The 17,239-nt window shown below is 44.2% G+C and overlaps 1 protein-coding gene across 14 annotated transcripts in view; it reads right to left on the reverse strand.

Moving 5' to 3' along the window:
* ABCC5 (ATP binding cassette subfamily C member 5) overlaps window positions 1–13,290 on the reverse strand; it is a 48,839-nt gene extending 35,549 nt beyond the window's left edge. For 5 of the 14 annotated variants that reach the window (XM_086755104.1, XM_086755103.1, XM_086755106.1 and 2 more), the window contains exons 1-2: window positions 13,194–13,290; window positions 12,056–12,230 (exon numbers count right to left, since the gene is read on the reverse strand). In XM_086755104.1, coding sequence (XP_086611230.1) covers window positions 12,056–12,184 — 129 coding nt within the window. In that variant the 5' untranslated portion in view covers window positions 12,185–12,230; window positions 13,194–13,290. The other 9 variants (XM_086755115.1, XM_086755114.1, XM_086755111.1 and 6 more) reach the window with 9 other exon arrangements.
* Between the last annotated feature and the right edge of the window lie 3,949 nt (window positions 13,291–17,239).

Genomic DNA, 17,239 nt, shown 5'->3' on the forward strand with positions numbered 1-17,239 from the left:
GCATCACTGCTTTTCTGGTTACAGCAGAGGAATTCATAGCTAGTTTGCTGTTACCTTTTGCAGATCTGCCCAAACACCCTGTCGCTGATGCTTGTTTGTTAGTGATGCCGCAAGGCTATTTGCGGAACTGATGTTTTTCAGAGCACACAAAAAGTGCCCAGGCGTTTAAAAAAAATTTTAAAAAGTCTTTCAAACCAAAACCATTGTATTTGTCAGCATAAATAAACTTTTCCACCACTTACTTACAAACAAGAATAGCTTTTTAACAAGAAAGCACAATTGCAAGACACTATTTTTAGGCAGTGCAAAGACAACATTCTTAAACACCCACTGTGAAAAATAATTAAACTTTCCAGAGCTGCTCAACAGAATTCTCTCAGCAAAGGTGGAAGAGATGCATTGATAAGAGAGCAGGGCACTGCCTTTGAAAGGCCTTTATAATCTCTTGCCACAGAGGCAAGTCTAAGCGCAAACTCCTAGTCGAGAACATTCCTCATCTCCATCTTGACAACGTTGTCAAAATCCCACGCATATGACTATCAAGAAAAAAATGCATCACACTACTGTACTACTAAAATTCTAAGACAGATCATACAGTTCTGTGTCATATTAGAAAACCTCTAAAGCATACAGTTTATCAGGAAGAAATAAGACTCCTAAGCAGTTCTACAATGCATTTCTAGAGTAAAAGAATTAAGTACAAAAACCAGCAACACCCCTAACACCATTAATTTCAGTTTCTGAATCCCTATTATTCATTCAGCTGTTCATCACTGGCAGTATCCTGATTGCCTGAACGTATATACAGTTTTCTTGGAAACTAAAACCTCGAAGAAGTCATTAGCAATGTGACATAACAGGTTCCACCACTGCTCTTGAAGTCAACGTCTAATAAATCATGGCTGCACTATCAAACAGAAATCAGACAGCACTTTTTCTAATTCAGCAACTTATTAATCTACCAATACAAGCAATTGAACAAGAAATGCTTGCAGAAACAAAACAAGCCTAAATCAGATATCACTAAAGGAGGAGAGAATCATTCAGACATCTCTTGAAAAAGAACAGCTCACTACTCAGCATCATCAAAAACGCCAAAAGACAAGAAAGAATTGTTACAAAAGACACAAAGAATAAAGCAGGAAACATTACCAAACCATATAAAAAACCTAGGGTTTGCTTCCTTTTTGAACACCACAGTCAGTCCCCTATCACTTCAGTTCAAAAGGGTATTCTGCTTAAAATGACTTTTTGCAAAGAGCAATGGGAACAGTTGGGATTGCAACAGCTTCCACACAAGCATAAATTTAAGATTTTTCAACTGAATACAAGAAAGGAATAAAGGTAAAATAGAGGAACAATCACCAACTCTTCTTACAACAAAAGAACTAGGAGAACTCAGTGAAATTAATGTTTAGCACACAAGGCATACTTAAATTTAGAATTCTGTCATAGGAGGCTGTAAAGGTCAAATGCATAAACAGACTAAAATTGGGAGAATTAAACTCACATAGGGTAAGTATATCATGGCTTATTGAATGCATAACAGAGAGGAACAGCAATCATTTACACAGCGTATTAATAGCTGATGGATTCAAGAAAAGCTTCTGAAGCCATGGGCAGCTCCTAACAGAGGGTAATGGCTCTGCACTCTACATTTGGTGAAGCTGTGGCACACCTGGGTGCAGATTGATATGATTCAACATATAGTTAAAACTTTTAATCCCAAGGGCAATCCCTGAGAGTATGGAAAGTACTGAGGAGGTATCACTACATACATGATCTTTTCTTGTTCTTTTACCTCCACAGCTAGCTCACAGACAGGCAGAGAAACATGGTTGGTGCTGCTACCACAGACCACACCTGTCCTCTCTGACTTTCTGCAACTTAAGAGGGAAAACCCTACCAGCACCTGTTATCATGATCTCCTGGCCAACAAATTGGTCATAGTAATGGTAAGCACATAAGGTAATGCAAGAGCCAGAAAGAATACATGGTTGGCTCAAGACATATCATGACAGAAAGTCTGGGTCAGGTGAGGAAAATAAGTTGTTTAAGGGCAAGGAAAAAATATTTTCATATTAGAGACAGCAATACCAAATCCACAATCCACATCCCAAGGCCACGTGAGAAGAACATGAAAACATAGAAAATCTAGGAGCCAAACTACAAAGCTGTCAGATTAAGACAGAAGTTCTGTAGGAAGCAAGAGGGGCATCAATTATACAGAAAGGCAAGCAAACTCAAGTATGTGAAATAGAAGGAAACTTCTGAAAATCTGCTAAGCAGCCAACACATGCATTTATTTCTGACGATGGGGAGCAGGTGAAAACAGAGGTAGTAGCTGTTATATATGTGAAAAAAACCAAACCAATAAACTAGTGAGATCCTAGCCTTTCACACAGGCAATCTCATATGTAACACAAAAGGTAGCAATTTATTGGTTTGACAACTGTAACATCAGATGACAACAGCAAAACCAGACAAGCCTGGAGGCCAAGCAAAACAGATTTTCCATCCCTTACTCATCTTGCAGAGAAAGAATCTGATGTGTATGCAGTCAACATATGAACCAAACCCCACCCACCAAACTACTATCATTTCCTCTTCTATAAGGCAGAAGATCTTCCAGGGCTGGGATCACCACAGGGAATAAGATACATCTCTTCTGGTTTTACTGCTACCTGACAGGAGACTAGAGCAGACACATGAAGGCTTCTTTTATTAATCTCTGCAGCTGACACAGAACACAAAAGATAGTGTGGTTGATTTACTATCACATAAAGTTAAAACTGTTTTATTTAAGTAGTGAAGAACTCCAAGTTGGCAATGCTGCAGAACAGGAACCACCCTGTTGCACCCACCTCTTGCATTGAGAAGGTAGAGCTCAGCGGGCCTCCTTCTTCCTTCATTCAAGTTCCCAGTAAGGAGAGACAAATGGGAAACTAAGAAACCAGCACAACAGAGCTCAGGACTAGGCAGGCGTATGGGGAGTAGTACTATATTATCACCAGTCCTGCTCAGTGCTTAAAGCATTCTCCATATTAGAACTCCAGGCTGAAGAGTAGTTTTAAAATATTTAAGAGATTTCATTGAAGGGCTGGTGTTTCAAAACAAGATGAGTTATTAGTTTGTATGGGCTGGGGATGATAGGATCAACTGTCCCAGTTAGCTAAAGGATAGCTAAACCAAAATAAAACAGGAGTCTAGGAAAAGAAACTCCAGAGTTTTAATTACATCCCTCTTCCTCAAAATTACTCTGAGTGTCTCCAAGCATAACTCCACTTGAAAATAGTTGATGTTTTATAAACTGCTTTTGCAAGTAGCACAGGCAACCCCTGAAGTACTGTTGTCCAGACTTCCAGAAGTCACCAAACCCAGAAGCATCTAAAAACGAGGTATTGAGTTTGCAGGTCCAAACAGCCACATCTGCCATTGCTTGGTGGAGCAGTAAGCACTATGATCTTCATACTCCACTAATGAAGTCATCTTCTCCTTTCACTGGATTTGATGCAGTACGCAATCTACAAAAGTATTAGAGGGATTTGCAGCATTAGATTCCCAGCCTACTCTGTAGGTAGAATGCTTTATAATAGCCTGTCTAATTAGAATGAGCCTATTTAAGATCAGTTTGGTGTATCATCCACCCATACCAGCTGTCTCCCTGAAGCAGGGGCAGCAAGCAGCAGGCACTGGGCTAGATCACAGACTATGAGTGTGATGAAGGAGGCACTGATCCTTTACACACCTGCATGCATTGATTGCAAAGCACAGACATCAGAGCTGAATCCATTCAGTACCAAGATGAGATCACCAGATAGCTTTAGATGTCTAGAAATTATAGTTACAACTTCCAGGATTGCTGCAGTGAGACAAATCAAGAAGTTAGGCCCTCCATTTTCTTCCTCCTCTTGACAAGTGGAATACAAATGAAAGCTCACATCTCTACTGCCTTCCCAGCTTCTGCTGCAGGGAAAAAACAGCTCTTTACAGTACCAACCATATATCTAAATGCTGGAATAAGTGCAGCTGTGCCATATTTCTCTTAAGTGAAAAAAAGAATTAGCTATCCAGGTGTGCTCTGACTTACCACAAGAGTTCACAGATTCAACAGCTTAAAGCTCCAGTCATTCACTCTTGCACACTGTTTGGACTTCATTACACAAGACCTCTGCAGTTGTTGTTCTGGGCTAAGATTAGCAGAAGTTGAATTTACATTTGAGGTATGGTTTCAAAGCTAGATTGAACTTATGCGTCTTCAGATTAGATCAGAAGCCTCCCAGTAGTGCTTGGCACTGATATCAGGGCTCTGTAGCCAAACAAGATCAGGGTATGTGTGTTTATGATGAGCCTGAATATTTCAGTCATATATTGTGTGCTTCTACTCAATGCACATAGAATCCTTGCTGAGGACAGGTATATTCATTTCTTCCAGGAACACTGCTTATTTGACCTTGCCCTTGAATTCTGGCAAGCATTAGCACTGAGGTGAGAAGTTCTAAACTCTTTTCTGGCAAATCCACTTATTCCTGCAATTCAAGAAATGCAGAGTTCAGCATGCAGTGTTCATTTCAGGATTTTGCAACAGTGGCTGCTGTGTATGTGTTTGATCAGTAGCTGGACACCTGCTTAGGGTTCTAGTACACATGAATCCATGTCTTCTGCTTTGCATTAACACTAGGACTCATGATCATTCAGAGCTGAGGTTGTATCCTGATCATCCAGCACTGGAGCTACATAGCTCATGCACACTAACAGTATGATAACAGGTGACCCCTCTAGAACCGGAAATAATTATCAGCCTCAACCATAAGCTGCCCTACAAGATTAGCACCCTACATGTGTTCTGACCACAAAGCACAGAAACTAACTCCTCACTAAGCAGATCAAACTAGCACAGCACAGGCTGAGGATCTGGCTCCTGACTTGCTTGGGTAAGCTCTACTTGCCTGAACCACATGCAGACAGCCTGCCACACGCCAGAGGTGTTCTTCCTGTAATATCCTTTACTTGGGTCATGCCTAAGCTAGGTCATAACAGAAACTATGCAGGTCAATTTAGTACACCAGGAGTCATCCAGGGAGTCTTTAAACTCAAACTTCTGTGGAGTGGAACCACCAGTGAATGACAGAAGCCTTGACACCACAGCATTTACTGAGCCCAGTACAACCACCTTTTATTCAACTCACCTTCCTATCTACACCAATACATGCTTCCAAAAGCAAGAGGCATCCCACTCAAGTGGTGAATAAACTAGCAAACTCAAAGTAAACACCTCAAGGCTCCAAACATGTTGACTTTGAAATACTGTAACCTTAGTCCTCAAAAAGGACTGAAATACAGATTTTTTTTGTGGAAGAGCCTGTTCACAGTATGCAGTTCAGACTGCAACTGACTATTCCTTAGCACTAGGACAGGAGTGTTCAAACACCAATAACCATCTCAGTGTCTCAAGGTATCAGAACTCCCTGCGCACAAGTGAGCTTTGACTCATTTCAAGTTAGGCTCTCCAGTAGTTTGGATAAGTCTGTTAAATCCTTCTGGCAACTTATATAACTGTACACTGAGTTTGAGATAGCTGTAGGGCAGAATGTCTCCAACACTAATACGGAACACTACAACAGAAAACATACTGTAAGCTTTCCTTCACTGACAGTTAAGCTGCTCCTTACCCACTTTTGGTCATGAGTAGGCTGATTTACAAATCTGCTCTGGACAAATGAACAGCAATTAACTGCAGTCAGAGACAATACTGTCAAGTGGCCAGATCTGAGGTTTTACCATGTGGCTAACACTCAGACAAAGGATGGTTAGTGCACTAAAGACAGCTGACTTTAAATGGAAGCCATGAATTAGCCAGAATGCTGGTGCTTAAGACATTGGCTCTATTTACCCTCTCCTTCCTGCCATCTCCCTCCTCTCAGCATTACAGATTATGGTGGCTGCTTTTTCCCCAGAAGTGGCCTATATGAACAGTGGCTTCTCCTTGACTAAGAGCCTCAGCCTACAGGCACTTCAGGTTGCTGGTGCTCACCAGCTTGAAAATAAACTGTAGAAAAATCATTGCTCTGAAACAGAAATTCCCCAGACCCTCAATTTTAGAGGTTTATTAGCACAATGTTTCTGTGCACCATATTGCACATACTCAGAAACCACAAAAGTTATCAGTTGTAGACTCTGCATCATGCTTTGTTCTTATGACAGTATACACCATACACTGCTCAGCTAAGAGTTCACCCCAAAAGGGAATAAGGCTATGCAGCATCTTACAGGCACTGTCTGCAGAACTAGTCTAGTCAGTCACCTAAATTGCCTGGTATTTCAGCTGCTCAACTACAGCATTAGACTTTTAGCTTTCATGATGTTACTAATACTATAACAGATCTGATGCACTGCTTGTTTAGTTAGGAACTGTTTCATTTTAGCAGGATGTACTACACCTACTCCCTGTACCAGTGGCCTTACACTGCAGCAGTTCGTTCACAGCAGGGGACGAACATATCAAAGCAGCATCCATGGAGGAACCCGCCTCACCCACCGCAGCATTTCACACAAGGCTTCCAAAGATCACTGGACAAATGGGGGTTTTTTGTTGTTTTCTTTACTACTTTGAAGAAGAGTCAAGTGACAACACAAACAGTAAGTTTAATAGCATGCATTAGTTTCCAATTTCATCATAACAGCCCCAAGAAATAAGTACTTCCTTACAGTCAGACTCCGCAGAGTACACAAATGCACTACATTGCTAAAGTTGAAATTCTAATTTTATGTCTAAATTACAATAATTCAGATTTCTTGTTATATATCCATACCTGTGTCAGTTTTAAACATTATGGCAAATTTACCTAAACTGATTACTTCCTCACATTCTATATAGCTATGATCTGAGAAGATAAGGTATCTAAGACTGCACTTGTGCAGTCTATTAAGAAGACAAGAAATCCTGAAGCTGATAAGTGTAGCCATACAGAGCATTATGGCAGCACTTAAGTTTGAGAAATACAAGAACACACATCCAGATTTCCTCTACTATTGCACATCTCTCCTAGCACAACAAAACACTAACAAGATGCTCAGCTGGGTGGCAACTAAAAACAAATCTAACACTTGGACAGTTATTTTGATGAAGTAGTCAACTGCAGTTTCACCTCACACAGTGAGCACTGGCACCAGCTCAAACTACTGCAGCTTCTAGCTGTAATCTAAGCCAGTCATACAGCAAAATCTCTGTGTAGAGTCCAATCCAGAACACCTACAGCCCTCAAGAGCCTACTGTGATTCCTAGTGTTCTGTGTTTACTTGATCATGAAAAATACGGAATCTTCTGGAAAAAACGCAGAGACATCCAGCAGCTTTAGCCAAAACTAAAAACTTAACTTAGCTGCCTAGAAGGCCTGCTCCAAGCATGGAATGCCAAGGCACGAGTACCCAGGCTACATTCACATTCCTATTTTTGAACATGTTGTTCAGCACAGTTGGTTCAGACACCTCAGATGCTCCAGAGAGGCTAAGAAGCAGAGTTGATCTGACCATTTATTGGACAGTCCGTGATAAATCACTGCAAAGCTATCACTACTTGAAGGATTTACATCAACTCCAACAAGTTCTGATCAGATTCTCTGCTGTCTTTCACAAAAGCTGTCAGACAAATCTCTGAAAAACAAGAGATTAATGTAAGGACAGGAGTATTAGTAGGGCTTCTGATAGCTGAAGTTCACAACATGTTTTTCCTACATATTTAAAGTAATCTCTACAGTACCACACTACCCAGTGTCTTCAAATGCAGCAATTTGCACTTGAGGCTTACCACAGATGGTGTAGATGCAGTTATGCTTCAGCAGCAAGAACCCAATCTCAAACACTACATTCCAGTCAGAACCAATTACAGCTTGGAGTGCAATTTGTAAATCAGTGCCCTAGCATTGATAACTTACAGACTCAAATTTCAAGAATTGAGTTCTGACAAGCATTGTGTATCATGAGAACAAGCTGCTTCTACATAATTTTCTGTTGTTGTAAACATAATGGGGTAGGGGAGCAAAATACTCACTCACCTGCTGTTCCATCAAATAAACACGGAGTCTGTATTTGAGAAGAGCCTATCTCAAAACCACTTTGAGAACAGATTTCTCTTCCTCATCTGTCATTTTATAGCATATTTCATGGACATAATGGGATATGCCATCCTCCTCAGGACACTGCTTTCATGAGAAAAACTAAATACAATTACTTCACGTGGGCACACAAGCATTCCAAGAACAAGTTCCAAAGGTATAAGTACTTACCAGTATTTCAAAATATTCCTCAATTTTTATTCACTGGTAATGTAACAGCTTCTTACAGATGAAAACTGCTGACCATAGTGCTACACAGCTAGTGCATCTACAAGTTATCTTCATTCAGAAGAGCCATGCCCCACGTACTTTAATCCCAATTAGTATGGTATTATGCACTGGGAACATGTAGTTAACACCCTATTTTCTAAGCTACATCAAGGCCTCCAATAAAGACTTAAAAATCAATTGTTATAAGAATACACTGCAAAAACTTATTCATGAGGCAAATAAATGCATTCACAAACTGAATAAGAACGGTTTCTTGAATTTCAGTTCAAGCGTGCCTATTTCAGAGGTCCGAATTTCTATAGCAACATTCCCATTAAACACCAGGAAATGCTGGATTATATGTACTTACATTGCAGCATGATTTCAGTTACGATTCCAGGAAGCCTATTTGAAAAGCTCCTGTCTTTCACAGAAGTGATCTTTCAGGCTGTGACCAAACAGCATTTAAGCTTCTAAGGAAAGAATTGCAAGTTGTTTTTCATTACTGTAATGAACATGCATTATAGCAGGAAATCTGAACACCAGTATGGAGGTTTCAGGACAAAGAGCAAAGCTGAACACAACCTTACGCAAGGCGAAGAAGAGATATATACAAAAAGGCTCTTGGACCTTGGCTCAACAGTAAAGTCAGTCTTTCACCTATAAAGATCTTGATCAGGCAATCAAGTAGACTTGTCCACTTCCAGCTAAGAAGTGTAAAAAGGCAGCAATACAAGCAACAGGCAAACTAGCGAATCACATTATTGATCAAACATACCTGTAGCCCTACCAGAAGCAGTCACCGCCACAGGTCACTAACAAGTGGTCCTTGACTACCAGAGGCAACAGGTTCCTGTATCTTCCTACTCAGTTCTACAGCACTCTGCAAGGTGTGAGATACCTATGCAACATGTTAGCAAGAGGTCTACCCCATGCAGTATAATTCTGCTGCAGTACCAGACCTGCACTCCAGAGATCTGAAGGTAGCGATGAAATAATAGCTTGCAGCTTGTTACTTGCAATAGAGATGATGCTTACAGCTTTGCCATTTTCTGGTCAAGCTAGTTCAAATCCTGAGCTAAGTTTTTACCAAAAAAAAATTGAGTCCCAAAATCTATTGATGGCACACAGCACTCTGTTGTTCGAACGACCAAGTTCCACTACAGCCTAACTCCTCTATCTGAACTGCTGTGGTCCTACCCTTCCTCATGACATCAGCCCTCCTTTGTGTTCCGTCACCAGCTGTGCCATATACAATGTGCCCAATAAGCCAGCTTGGGCACCTGACCCAATCCCAGGTTTCATAAAGTAGCAACAGACAGTCCCTTCGCTCTCCTTGAAACTCTGTTTTCTTAACAGCTGAGCTACAGCTTCTACTCTTCTGTTACAGGCAGAGAAGCAGCACTTGACCAAACAGGCAAAGCTCAGCCTTAGGAGAGAGAAGCCTTGCTTATCCCTGTTCCCAACAGTATAAAGCATCCCAATAAGTGGTAAGGCCAAGAATGCTGCTGAAACCAGAGCTTGTTCGAACTAGAAACAAAGAATCTTGGTACATAAACATCAACATGTAACTTAGATAAGGTCTTATGAATACAGCTCCTTTTACTTAACCTTGATATTTTGCAAGTAAGCAGGATTTAATCTCACTGACATGCAGCAACAAATTCAGAGCTGTTTGTGTTTACGGATTTTATATATCCAAGCTATAAAGGCTAGCAAAACAAGAAGGGTACCAATGTTACAGATAATTTCTAACTCAACCCTGGCATACTGAACAAAATAACTAGCAAGTGAAGTGTGTAACCTCTCAGAACTAGCTGATTCCATTAGCAAGATAAGTTTGATTCATTCCTCTACTTAAAGACGTGAAATCAGACAGTTCTAGGAAGGAACTAGGGTGAATCATTTTCTTGCATCAGCAATCACAAATTCTACAGAATCCTTGTTTTGCAACCAGTTATCTGGACCTACTACCCTGTAGTCATAAGCAGCAAATCAAGTGGTGGAGGCACAAAGATAAACAAGACTAGGTCAACAGAGTTAAGCTCACCCAAAGCTGCCTCAAAGTTTGAGATTTTAATGCCACACTGTACAGATGTACAGGACTTTCCTTACTTTCAGAAAAAAAATATGCTGGTTTGATTGATTTCATTCATTTAAAAAGGTTTAGAAGTAAAATAAGGATTCTGTCCTGAGAAGTTACACCAGGCATCAACACAATTAGATGATGCAGACCAACAGGCAGAGATAACACACTATGACCATTGCTCAACTCCACTGCCACTGGCCAGGAAACAGCCGTCCACCAATGACATCACTGTTGTCACCACTAATTTGACAGAGCAGATTTGCTACTGGATGGCAAGCCCATGACATCAACATAATAAATGCCGTTAAGAAGCTGCACTGTGACTCCAGAGGGCTGTTAGCTCTGCATCAGTGCCTGCTCTAACGCAATCAGACACTGCACCTTCCTCTGAACACCGTCAGCAGCAGTCTGCTGAGTCATAGAGCCTGCAGGGACACCAGGAGCTGCAGGGCCCGCAAGTGCAAACCACGCTCAGCTCGCAGCAGAGTGCGGCACTGTTAGCCCACGCAAAAACATCTGGCAAAGCCCTTTAAGCCCCAGTGAAACAAGATAAGCCTCCTCTGAGGAACATATCTCAGCATCCAGTATAATGCAGCAAGTCTTAAGCCTTTTAAAAAGTCTACACAATTCTTCCATACAAATACAGCAAGTTCCCCCGTTTCCAACCCTCTCACACCAGGGTTGTCACCGGCAATCTACACGGAATGCCCAGAAACACATTTGCAAGCACCTTGTCACTGCAAAAATCATGTATACATAGGCAGTACTAATTTTATTTGTTTGGCTTCAGAAAGTTCTACATTAATATTCTAGAAAAGGTTAAGAACAGAATATGCAAGAAAATATTTCAGTGCTAGCATTCAGAGCAGCTAATACTTTTAATATTCTTCAACTGGCACAGGTTCAGTTTTAGACCATCTCTTTCACCAGTGTGGGTGTTTCCATTTATCTGAGCATTTTGTCCTATAGCACTTGGTAGATGCACTCTTTTCAGTGAGAACAGCTCTAAAAATTAGAAGCACAGAACAACAACATGCAAGCTCTAAGCCAGTGGTTATTTCAAGACCCAGCTCTCAAATTAAACTAGATTTAATTATGACAGCACCTCACTATGTTAAATACACAGATGCACAAGAAACAGTATGCAACACAGATTACTTCCATCTGAGGGGAAAAGTAAAAGTCTTGCTACTAGAACAAGCTAGACATCTGCTTTAGAAAATTAATCCCCAAGAAAAACATGGCATGATTAAGAGTTTTCAGCTGCCAGCACTGAATGGTGCATGATTTGTGCTGAGCTCTTCACTTTTCTTACTTGGTTGTAATGATTCTCTGAAGTACAAAAGCTTCAAACATCTTCTGGATTCACATCAAGATCTGAATACTAGGAAAAAAGTCTATTTTGTTAAAATGTTACTAAAAAATCAAATGCAGAAGTGAAAAATCCTCCATAAGTGCTCAGACTTGTTACTAGGACAGCTACAGTACCCCTTGGAATGACCTCTTCCACACAAAACAGAATATTCATTATTGACCTTCAATGCAGTGAATCTATATAGAGCTGGCACAGCAAAAAGGCTGCTGCCGCATTTAATTTAATAAGCATAGACCGCAAAACATACAATAAAAAAACCAAACTGACCTTATGTTTAAGATGCTGAAGTTTTGACCCTTCCTGCTCTTCATGCTGCACCGAGTCAGCTCTCTCCCTCACACTTCTATACCCAGGACTGGGTATAATGTACTCTTTTCCTATGTCGATGTCTTTCATCTTCTGTAAACGCCAGGGTTTACACCTGTATTTTCACCTCAAATATCTGAAAAATAATTAAATTCCAGTTCATTATATACTATGCCCAACACATCAGTTAACTTTTAATCACCTATTTTTAAAGTTTATTTTTGAAACAGAAATCAGAAAGCCATTGTAAAGGAGTTTATTACAGAAAAACTGTTATAAAGTGACTTTGGAAACGCACACAAGACTAACTTCTCCTGAACTAGTTTAAACATACCCTGAGGTAACCAAATAGTACAACAACGCTCAATGCACTAGAGTACTGTCATACTTCCTTAGAACTCTACAATACACTTATGCAATCTGACAAATTAAAATAACACTGCAGTATCTAGTTGAAACCTTGAGAAACTTGACTTGGAAGATCAAACCTGTGAAATCTTATGCCAGTGTCTGAAGTAGCACATACCCAACTTACCAGTACAAAGTTTTTCATATCTCTAGAGATATCACATGATAAAATCGTCATTACACACACACTAGAGAAAAAAAATACATTACTTCTCTACAGCATTATTCACTTACTCATAGGTTTGAACTATCATTAAGTACAAACATGCACTGGAAGGAGTCACATTTTCAGTGCTGCAGGTTTTCCCTCAACCTATCAAGTCACACTGTAAGGTCAGAAGCAACCCCCTAAGCAACCTGCCACCCCCCCCCCCCATTCCCACCCGCCTCCCCGTGTCTCCGCCACACCGGCGTCAACAAGAGCGGCCCTCCCCGCTGAGGGACAGATCCCTCGGCTCCAGCCGGGGTGGGACGGGCAGCGACGGCCCCGAGCTCTCAGTGGGAGGCGGGGGGGGAAGCACAGCGCACCCCTCTTCATGGTGCGGGGGCGGCTCGACCGGCCTCCCCACAGGGAAAGGGGCGGGAAATCCACCTCCTCAATGGCGCGGCGGCCCCCTCACCCACACAAAGGGCCGCTTCCCACGCCCACCTCAGCACCGGCCCCGGTAACGGGTGGGATGGCCCCGCTCACCTCCGCCCGGCGACTGCTCCCGCGGCGGCTTCTCCACTCAGCGGCCGCAAAGCCAAACAACATCCCTTATAGCGGTTCCGGCGTCCCCACTGCGCCTGCGCGGGGAGGAGGGCGGGGGCTGCGGCTACCGTTCCTTCCTGGCGCCTCATGGGAAATGCAGTCCGCGTTCCCGAGCTCGCTGCCCGCTGTCTACCGGCTCGAGAACTACGTTTCCCTGAAAGCCCTGCGCGGGCCACCTCCATTTGGCCACACGCCCCTCAGCCGTGCCCCGCCCAGTGTCTTCCCGCCGCTCCTGCCGCAGCGTGGGGGGTCTGGAACCTTCGCCGCCGGCCGGCGCGAGCCGCCGGGGCGGGGCGCGCGCGCCGCTCAGCAGGGCAGCAGTGCAGTGCAGTGCAGTGCGGTGCAGCGCGGTGCAGCGCAGCGCAGTACCGTGCGGCGCGGGGAGGAGGGGGCAAGCCGCCCGCCCCGAGCTGTGGGGAGGGCGAGGGTGATCTCGCTTCCTCCGCGGCTCCCGCCACCGGGAGCTGCCGCAGGGCGCTGCCCGGTTTGCAGAGGCGGAGCGGCGCCCGGAGTAGGAGGAGCCGCGCCTCCTGCTTTGGCCTGGGTTGCACCCGCGTTTGCACCCGCCTGTCACTTGCTGCCGGTTATGTCCGGGGAAAGAGCGGCGGTGGCCTTATCTGCGGCTTCACTTTCACCGCAGCCGGGGCGGGAGTGGTGGCTTCTGCGTGCAGCGGCTGTGCCACCCGCGGGCCCTGCCGCGCTCTCTGCAGCGAGCCAGGCTGGGAGCAGGGCGCGCAGGAGGCCAGGGCAGCCCCCGCCGTGCCCCTCTGAAGGGATTCAGACCAGCCAAAGGCACTGCGAACTTGTCCCGGGGCTTTCCCGGTCAAGCTTTGCCCACCGAAAGGGACGGAGCAGGGAGGAGGGAAGCTGCGGCCACAGGCCTGCGTGGGGGAGGCTGAGGGGCACCGCCGCCCCCACTCCCCCAGCAAAGCCCGACCCGGGGTATCCGGCCCCCGCCTCGGGGAAGTCAGCGAAGGAGATGGACACAGCTGCATTTCCTCTCACAATGGGCTGTAAATATCCCTAACAAAGCCTGAGCCGTAGCTTCTCCTCCGCTGGGTTTAAATACCCTGTCCTCATCTGACATCTCCTTTCCACCAGCCAAATTTGGCTGATGTCTCATTTAAGTGGTTTATATAACAAGTGCCTGTTTGCACCGCAGTCCCTGCTCTCCTGTCAGGAATGTTTGTGAGAGTCAGTTTGATAGAAAAGCTGAAATAAACTCAGGTAGAGATGGAAGATGGGAATCTGGAAGTAAAACTGGTCCCAGAATATCCCTTCCAAGCCCACAGGCCAGCAGTACTGCTAAAAGACGTCACCATGCAGGCAACAATTCAAGGACACCTTTAAGGTACCAGAGAATCCCTTCAGAGCTCCCTGACACATACAGTTACACATCCTGCGGAGCTCCAGCTCCATTTCTGGCAAAAATGAGAATCAGCTCTATCGCAGGTGCTCTAACATTTTGGGACAGGAGAACTGGCAGACGCGCAGAAGCAGGGCCCTTTCCATGGTACAGCAGCTGAGAGCACACATGGCTGCTGCATTTCCCTGCAGTCTGTTCCCCAGGACTCACAATCATGCAATTTCAGATTGGTTTGGCTGAGATTTTACTGGGGAAGAAGCTGCAAGGTGCGCTTTGTGCTTTATAAATGCTACGGCCCTGTAAAAGGTGGATTTTATGACAGGAGCCAGGAAGCAATTATAAAGTGAGTCTCGGAGCAGTCATTAAACAGACCTCTGTCTGCATCAAACACACTGGAGCTCAGGAGTAAATAGTTGTGCGGTTACTGAGCAATGTAGTTAAACAGCATAAACAGAAAGGACAAAGTATGAATGATGGAGAGAATTAAACTGTGTTAAAGCTTCAAGGTGTATCACTTGTATTGAATTTCAGGGTATTCACCCAAAATTGTTCCGAGTGTGAGCGTGTCTTTGGCCCCTGGGCTGTGGGAGCAAGCAAAGCTGCTTTTCAGAGGTGGCTGGCTGGTTTTGAGCTGATGACGTGTTGAAGCCCAAAGGCTCTGCATCACGTGCCTAGAGGAAAAGAAGAACATGAACCTCCATTACACCAAAGTGGTTGCAAAATATGTTAGGAAAGATGAGCAAGAAGTGTTGTTTAAGCCAAGGGAGCCAGGGCCCTGCCTACACTTGTTCTGTCCTCTCTTTCTCCAGTGCTGGAGCAGATCTGAGAGTAAAAGGGAGGGCGTGAGTGCTAGTAGAAAACTGTGCTGGTAAAGAATGACATGTAGACTCCACTCATTGCTCTGAGCAACGGGCCGGCAGCAGCTTCAGCAGTGCTTTCGCACCCATGGTCCTGCAAGTGTACATACTCCCTTAGGATGATGGTGGGAGGAAAATGCTTATATAGGCATAAACCACTGTTAGGAGTGTCACAAATCTCCTCCCGGATTTTTTCTAAAGGATATAAAGGTACTGGTGCTCCCAACCAGAGGAGTTACATCTTTAGCTCCAGTGGCAACAGCTAATGCTTTTAGTGCTGCCAGTCCCAGATTCATCCCTGCGGGATCGCAGCTGTTACATAAACAAGGCCTGTACAGTATTAAAACTTGCCCTGATTCAAGATCTGGGATTTGCCATGATCAGTCCTGACTGCAGAAAGAAAAGTATAGCCAGACCAAAGAGCCAGCGGCAGCTTCAAAGCCAAGGCCTGCAGACCGTGTGAGCAAGGAAGCAACACCTGAATTAGTTTTCGTAGAGGTGTGCAGTATCTGCTCCCCCACACCCCAAAACAAACATCAGCAACAAATTTAAAGCAATGCTTGACACAAACTGACCTGAGCCATTGGATCTGGTAGTGGAGCATTGCCAATTTGACCAGGAAAACCAAGGCTCAGTTTGTGGGAGTGACAGTTTTTATTTATCCAGCTCTCCTACCACATCTTTCCCCACAGGATCTGAGGCCCTGCTTCTGCCTCATGGGGAATATGGAGCACGTGCTGCCCAGGTGACTTAACTGAGCTGAATCTTGGACAGAAACAAACAGATGTCTCTTCAGGAGCTCTTCTGAGCTTGAGGAGCACTGCAGCGCTAGTTTGGGTTCACAGCACTGTGATTAAGACCAGAACCTCAATCACACAAAACCTTGTTACTCACACGATTACGAAGCAGAGAGTTGTGTGCTGATGGGATCCAAACGCCTGGCAAGCCCAGAAGATGCTGGCTGCACAGGTTGGGTCGGGGAGCAATGGGGTGGTGCAATCACTGTTTTACTACTGGCAAAAAAAAAATTGCAATGAGGTGCTAGGATGAAAAAGCTTTTCTCTTTGCCCTGAAGGAAAAGATATCCTCTAAAGAAACAGCAAAATGTGATTGGACTGATGTCTGTGGAGATATGTGGAACACCACAAGATGCCTGTGGAGCAGAGAGCTGTCACTTCAGGCTTGCCATCCGCCCAGTGCCTCCTTCCAGACCTGTGGGCTCTGCTAGGCTGGCTGGGGAACACAACGCATTTCGGTCAGAGTGGATGGTGCTTGAGGAGGCATCTTCCTTTGACACAAATCCAGACACCCCTGTGGAGAGCTGTTCTTGCCTCTCTCCCGAATCTCCTTTCCTATGTACCTCATACACAGAGGACATCTTCTTACCCTTCCCTGCTGGATTGCTTGGTCCTGGCTGCAGTGGCTTGCATTTTTGGCATTAATTTCCTGGGTTCAGCCCTTCCTGATGAGATTCCTGACTGTTGTTATGCTTGCTGGTGCTTTTTTACTCTCTCGCTGATCAGAGCTCTCATCCATGAAGTGCAGAACTCAGAAATTAATTGGACAGCTAAAGGAAAAGTCGCATGACCTCAAATTTAGCCTGCAGCACTGCAAACCATAACAAGTCCATAAATAGGGAGGTCTGGAGAGACTGCATTCATCAGCTTGTTCCTGATTCTCTGTCCCTGTGCAGTGCTCCATCTTCTATTTTCCATCATTTCCAAGTCTCCCTGTGACACACAGCCTCTGGACTTTGAGCTCTC

The sequence above is a fragment of the Chlamydotis macqueenii genome, chromosome 9, assembly GCF_036417535.1.
Source record: "Chlamydotis macqueenii isolate bChlMac1 chromosome 9, bChlMac1.mat, whole genome shotgun sequence".
Taxonomy (NCBI): Eukaryota; Metazoa; Chordata; class Aves; order Otidiformes; family Otididae; genus Chlamydotis; species Chlamydotis macqueenii.